This window comes from Eurypyga helias, unplaced genomic scaffold, assembly GCF_000690775.1.
Source record: "Eurypyga helias isolate BGI_N326 unplaced genomic scaffold, ASM69077v1 scaffold12508, whole genome shotgun sequence".
In the NCBI taxonomy this organism is placed as follows: Eukaryota; Metazoa; Chordata; class Aves; order Eurypygiformes; family Eurypygidae; genus Eurypyga; species Eurypyga helias.
The window spans coordinates 27,520-34,831 of NW_010267661.1; the positions used below are offsets into that span (position 1 = coordinate 27,520).

The 7,312-nt window shown below is 40.7% G+C and overlaps 1 protein-coding gene across 1 annotated transcript in view; it reads left to right on the forward strand.

The window, feature by feature from the left end:
• PPARA (peroxisome proliferator-activated receptor alpha) overlaps positions 1-6,989 on the forward strand; it is a 17,542-nt gene extending 10,553 nt beyond the window's left edge. The window contains exons 5-7 of the mRNA XM_010157512.1: positions 1,128-1,330; positions 4,234-4,681; positions 6,432-6,989. Coding sequence (XP_010155814.1) covers positions 1,128-1,330; positions 4,234-4,681; positions 6,432-6,679 — 899 coding nt within the window. The 3' untranslated portion in view covers positions 6,680-6,989. The remainder of the gene's footprint in view (positions 1-1,127; positions 1,331-4,233; positions 4,682-6,431) is intronic.
• Positions 6,990-7,312: the final 323 nt, after the last annotated feature.

Sequence of the window (7,312 nt, forward strand, 5' to 3'; positions counted from 1 at the left end):
AGTACTAGGTCTCCAGCCATGACCCTAAAACTGTAAGTTTCAGTTTAGAGCAGATAACCTTCCATTTTTCTCACAGACCCACAGCCAGATTCTATTGAAGTCCAAAACTGTATTTCAAATCATGCCTAGAGTCACCTCCTTATGTCATGAGAAAATTCTTTGGGCACGTGGAAGGGCTAGTTCTGCACGTGCTCTGAATTGCTTAGTCTAGGCAGTGACGTTCTGTCCTCTCCCTGGTCAGATGGTGCAATTCGGTACTAGTGACCGTATTGGCCGTCTCAAAACCGTGCACACCATCGGAGGGTAAGGCCCCTTCTAAAAGGGAGCTTTCCTCATTTCAGTCTGAAGTGGAAGAAGGATGTGGACGTGCCTGTTTTTTTGCTAAATGGCAAGACCACTTGCCCAGGAACTGGGAGACCTCTGTACCCAGTGGTGTTTCAAATTTGCATCTCCAGCCTCTCAAGAGAAGATCCTAATGACTAGATTGGATACTCAAACTCCATTCTCATCCTCCCCAGTCTTGGAGGGCTAGTCTGTTGAAAAAAAGGTTTTGTTGCCGACAGCCTGTGAGCGCAGCTCGGGGTCTCTGTTCTGTTCTCACTGGACAGGACAGATATGTTGAACTGAACATCCGGCATGTAAGGAGTGGAATGTCCAGGCAGGTTCAGAATCAGCAGTGGGATTTGGGCGCAGCTCCGCAGCGTTCCTTGCAGACCAGGCAGCTCTCCAGCTGGCATGTAGGCTCTCTGTCAAGCTCCTGATACGAGCTTACTCATATTTTTAGAAATCCCAAGGTGGAGTTTCTTGTTGGGAGCTGCAGAACATAACAAGGAGAGAACAAAATACAACTCCTGAGGTAACGTAGAAGGAAAAAGCATGTGTTCTAGCTCATTGCAGGTACCATTTTGTGTTTTGAAATGTCCCATTACCTGCAGTTTGGCATATTGACTTGAGAGTTAGTCACGGACTGTGTTGGTAAGGATGAGATTTTTTTCACTCATTAACGTATCATAATAAAGATACTACCTCTACCTCGTTTTTTCTAGACAGCAAGTCTTACTGCTCTACTCAGCAAGGCATAGGTGTTTGTATAACTTGTATTTGTTTTACAATTGTCTTCCCACTAGCAATACGTTTTGGACGAATGCCAAGGTCTGAGAAGGCCAAGTTGAAAGCAGAAATACTAACAGGTGAAAATTATGTTGAAGATTCAGGAATGGCAGATCTTAAATCACTTGCCAAAAGAATTCACGATGCTTACCTGAAAAACTTCAATATGAACAAGGTTAAAGCCAGAATCATCCTTGCAGGGAAAACTAATAACAATCCCGTAAGTACTTTTCCTGTAAATTTTAAGTAAAGCTGGCAAATACATAAGGTGATTATAATCAATTTGTTAAATTCAACTTAAGCAAGTCTTTTAGAAAATAAATGTCCTGGTAATACAGACAAGAAATATGCAAAAAGAATACCTTTAGTAAATATGGTTGATTTAGCCACTATGAGAATAATAGGAGGCTTTGGGAAAATGGGGTAGTTAACTTGTAAACAGAAGCTCATAGCCTTATCTTATAGTGGAGGCACAAGGGAAAGAATATTAATTCTGAATCAAAAATGAGACATCTGTATGGGTAATCATCTTAGTATGGGTGGGGGATATGGTTCAAAATTAATTTCCTATTATGAAGGTGGGGAAAAAAAAATCAGGTTGTTTTGACACAAATGCCAGGATAGATGCTGCTATCTTTTAGGGTGTACAGGAGCTCAGTGTGACTTGTCATTAAACCAAAATATTAATGGCAGGAGGGGAAAGAAAACTGGAGTTTGTGATTCTTCGTTTACAGTTCTGGCCATTTCTTCACCCAGCCTTCCGGGTCTTTACTGTATGGTTACTTTGAAAGCGAGAAGCAAGGGAGGTTGTGAAAACACAAGTGCTGTTGAGGTTATTTTTCTTTCAGGATAATTTAGCCACGTCTACCTGATGCTATCAACTGCTTTTTGGTGTGTAGCACGTGAGCTAGCATAACCATTGTAAGGACCGACTTGTTTCCCTTTAAGCGTATTTTTTCAATTCTGTTGTGACTTATGTTAATTCTATGTGGAAGATAAAACTGTTGGTAAGGTAAGATACTTAATTTCAGTAAAAATTTGCAGGAAAGTGGTTTTACATATACCATAATAAAACGCATGTAACCGTGGGGATGAGTCCGATAAAAATTGTGAGCAAGCTGTCTTCTAAATTACGGAATTTGGTGTATTGTAGTCTAGTCCAGCCAAGCATACCAGCCTCTACATTAAAAGACAGACATACAAATAATCCCCGTCTTTTTCACTGGATTAAGGAGATGCTTAAAATTAAGCACAGGCTTAAACTTCTCTGGGGGTACAAGCTGACATAAGCCCACAGTAAATACCCAGCTTTAACACCTTACCCAGTACGTGTCTGCGTAAAGACCTTTCCAAGCTAATGTTACCACGTGTCAGAATCGCAAGTTACAGTATGGATTGCAGGTGCAGGCATTCTAGATCACTGCGTCCTGAGTTTTGTCTTTGCATTTGTGCAGTCAACGTTCTCAGGTTATAGTTGACTAGTTAAGAGTGGCTAGCACATGTCTTAGTGAATTTACCAGAAAAAATCAATGAGGAATCAGACCTAGTATGTTATAAACAGGCTGCTTCCTCCTTTTAATATGCAGGGAAGAGGAGAGGGTTTTGAGATGTTTCATCATCGGGGAAAACATACCTTGTCATTTGCTTTCAACATTTAAGCAGAAAGATTAAAAGAGGGGTTCGTTGTTGGTGGTCAGTAATCCACCTATTTCTGAACGGTGCATCAACAGCAGATATCGGTGAATCCTAATTCCCGGCTCCTCTCTCACTCACTGCAGAATGAACTAGTGTTTTTTATGACAAGGTGTCATTTTTACATCCGGCTCCCAAGGCCTTGGCAGTACCTACTTCCTGTGTAGTGAAATGATGAGAAATTCCCAAAAGATTTACAAGACAGACTACATCTTTTAAAGGGTTTAGAAATGTGGATTATTGCTTTGTCACTTCCTGCTCACATTCACATGCACACAGGAAGTTCTGCATAACTCGAGTTCTGATGTGGGATGGAATGTGCCGTTGCCATACGCACTTAAAAAGTGGACAACCCTGGGAAACCAACACGTTTGACAGTTTTCTAAGTGAAATAAGTGAATTCTGTGAGTTTCTAACAGAACACTGAGTCTTCCTCGTGATATTTAATCTGAGATGAACAGAACAGCACAGGGGAAGTGCTTTGCGTAGCATTTGTGGAACTAGATTTATGTTCAGAACCAATTGCCATGACTTCTGTGGGCTGGGAAGCTTTGTGTTTTGTTTTTTTCCATGGCTTGTGCTCTGTTTTCATTGCTGTTGTTTGGATATGTGTCAAATTACTTTTGAGTTCTGATCGTTCTTAGTCTGAATGCTTTTACTTTATGATGCATGAAAGACCAGCTCATCATGCATGTACCTTTCTAAATGGAGGGGGTTATGGAAAAGACCATGTTTTGTGGAAAAGACCATTTTCCATTTTATGGAAAAGACCAGACATTTAGTGGTGTCTGACACTGTAGTGGGATTCTGGGCTTAGAGACGGCGTAGCATTAACCGTAGCTGGAAAGATGAGCTGAACTTTCGTGGAAGATCAGTTGGGACATAGTCTATGAAAATCTGGTAATAAAACCCAAAGAGTAGTAGAGAGTTTATTCTTGTGCAAATACGCTGTCCTCTATTTAAATGTCTGTCTGTATTCCCCCCAGGATACTTCAGGAAAGCATCATGATGTGCATCAAGTGTAGTTAGTTTAGGAAGTGATAAGAGTGTAGGCAGAATATCCCGGACTTCCGGAGGAGGTGATACAAGTCTGTTGTGAACCTTCTGGGACTTGCTCTGGGTTTATGCGCACTAAGCGCAGCGCTTCCGGATCTTCGCTCTACCTCCTACGCACAGCTAGGTGAAGATGTGCCATACAGGTTTGCATTTTGCTGCTGGCATTGTTTACAGAGCAGACTTCTCTTAGGTATTGCAGTTTGCAGTTCTGTAATACCTGGTTTCTCTTGGTGCAGAAATATGAAAGAACTCATGGTTTACTGTTAGTTGAAGACTGATTAGCACGGAAGTTGTTTATTGAGATTTCTGTTCTTTAGGAAACCAATGATTAATAACCATTATTTTGTAACTGAATTGGTGTTGTTTTCTCTGTAGCCATTTGTTATACATGACATGGATACCTTGTGTATGGCAGAGAAGACCCTGGTGGCAAAACTGGTAGCCAATGGAATTCAGAACAAGGAAGCAGAAGTTAGGATCTTCCACTGCTGTCAGTGTACGTCCGTGGAGACCGTCACAGAACTTACCGAATTTGCCAAATCTATCCCTGGCTTCTCCAATCTTGACTTGAATGATCAAGTGACATTGTTAAAATACGGAGTTTATGAAGCCATATTTGCCATGTTAGCGTCTGTGATGAACAAGGATGGGATGCTGGTAGCCTATGGAAATGGCTTTATAACCCGGGAGTTCCTGAAAAGCCTGAGAAAGCCATTCTGTGATATAATGGAGCCAAAATTTGATTTTGCCATGAAGTTCAATGCACTGGAATTGGATGACAGCGATATATCCCTTTTTGTTGCCGCCATCATTTGCTGTGGAGGTAAGCACTACCTATTTGTTCTTTCAGGTAGTATATTCTAAAATTTTCTCCGGGTGAATTAATTATAGTGGACGAACTTGTATGAGTCTTGAAGATTAGGTTCTACCACTAGCAATGTCATTTTCCCTTTTAGTGTGTTTCATGGAAGATACTGTAACTGTTAGTGGTCCTGATGCTGCATTTTGCTTTGCAGGATTGTAGACATGCTTGGAACTACCAGCCTCACTGGTTTTAAAAGTGGGATGTGGAGAGTGTGGGTGGGATTTTGTTTGGCCATCACAGGATTTTTTTTTTAATGTTTAAGACTGGGTTGGCAACAATATTTGTATCTGCTGGATGCGGAGAAAAATGCCACGTAATGAAACTGGAGGCAGGTGCAGGTTATAGCTTTCCTCATCTTTGACACTTGCTGACGGCATCACGTGATGAGTTCTGCATAAATGCACAGCTCTGTTGATGCACTTCCTCTGTTGTGATTTTAGTATCACAAGCTATTTAAAAAACCCCAGCTTAGTTAGCTAATTAAAAAACAGCTGATAGGATTTTTTTTTTAAACTATTTCATAGCACCAACGGATAGAGTTTGGGTTGGGTTGGTTTTTTTAAATGCACGTTGCTTGAACTCAGGTGAGTGAAGGAACACAAATGCAGTCTGACCTTTCCTCCCAAAAGTAAGGACACTCATATTTCAGCTTAAATTCAAAACTACCCATAAGCATTTTGGAACTGTGTTGATCTTCTATACCCGCCCCAGCCTGTGTTGCACTCTGCCAAACTCAGGATGTTTCACTTCCCTGCCTGCATCCTCAGAGTTACAAGAAGAGAGATACAACCTGTAGACTTTCAACACCCAAGTTCCCATTAAACCCTGAATTACTTTTGCACACCACAATAGTATTCTGATGTTTTCAAAAGTCAAGGCAATATGTTGTGGGTTTTTTCTCTCTGTCCTTCTCCTTGGAACTAGTTTATGTTCTCAAGACGCGTATTTAGCCAGTCATCCCAGACTTCTTACAGAGAAGTTTGATATGGAGAGTGAAGGTATTACAGGACTGTACGTAACTGAAAATCAGATTATATACTAGAAAGTGCGAAACATCCTGAATAGGTGCTTCTCTATGTATACAGTATACATATGGGAACCAGGAAGGCCTGTTATTTATGGCTTGCTATGTGGCTACCAAACTTCAAGAACTCTCTAGAAATAGCCACATGGTTTTTTTTGTTTGTCTTTTCAGTCTGAATTCTGTTATCAGGACATAGACTCATAGAATCATAGAATCATGGAATGGTTTGTATTGGAAGGGACCTTAAAGACCATCCAGTTCCAACCCCCCTGCCATGGGCAGGGACACCTTCCACTAGACCAGGTTGCTCCAAGCCTCATCCAGCCTGGTCTCGGGCACTCCCAGGGATGGGGCATCCACAGCTTCACATAATTCACATAGATTCAGTAATTCACACAGAGAATATAGAACTGGATTCCTAGGCTGGATATTTCTGCTGTGTTTTGTGGTGAGCGGGTGGTGTGGGTTTTTTCTTTCACAGCACATGTTGTATGTAGCAGTATGAAATCTCACGTAACTGTGGGAACTGAAAAAATGTTGGCCAAACTTTTTTTTTTGCCTTCTCTGCTTTTTTCCCAAGATGCAAATACACACTGGCCCACAGTATAGAATCTGTTAAGTCACCTACTTTAGGGAGTGGTTGTAAAATTATGACATGTATTCTTTTGTTTGTTTTGAGAACAGATCGTCCTGGTCTTGTAAATGTAGGACACATTGAAAAAATGCAGGAGAGCATTGTGCATGTACTGAAACTTCACTTGCAAACCAACCATCCTGATGACATCTTCCTCTTCCCAAAACTGCTCCAAAAAATGGCTGACCTCCGACAACTCGTCACTGAGCATGCTCAGCTTGTTCAGATAATTAAGAAGACTGAATCTGATGCACATTTACACCCTTTACTACAGGAAATCTACAGGGATATGTATTAAGGATTTTTAGTATTTTTTCCACAATATTTAAGAGAAGAGCAATACTAATAACAGATGGGAGCAAAAGTACTTGCACAGTTATCTGCTGTTCACTCAGCCTGGAGTGTGAAAAATCTAAAAGCTGGGTAGCTGGAGTGTTACACTTCTTTTGGTTTGGGATCTTTTTTTCTTCTTCTGAAAGTTCTGCAGAAAAATGCTGATCATAGTGCTCATGAAGTGTCTTACAATGGTTCTTTGCTTTGGAAATTTGAAGATTGGTAAGCAATACATATTTGTGTAATAAATCGGAATGTTAAGTAACAGAAATGAACAAAATTATATTCCATCTTGGCTCAGTCTTTTTGGAATTCTCACAACAAATTCAGAAAATTCTCTCCACCTATATGCACAATCATCAAGATGATGCACTTTTGGCTAATGGTCATTACTGAGAACCAACTAACACTTTTTCTTACGGCAGACAGTCTGGGTGTCTCCGATGGCTGGATATTACTGTACATACACTTCTAAAAAGACTGAAAGACCTTTGCTAACACTGCTGCTCTAATTCTGTGAAATGCAGTACAGCCTCCTAGAGTATTACACTAGTATACCTTAGGATTAGCATGTTTAGAAGATGGTACTTTTATGAAA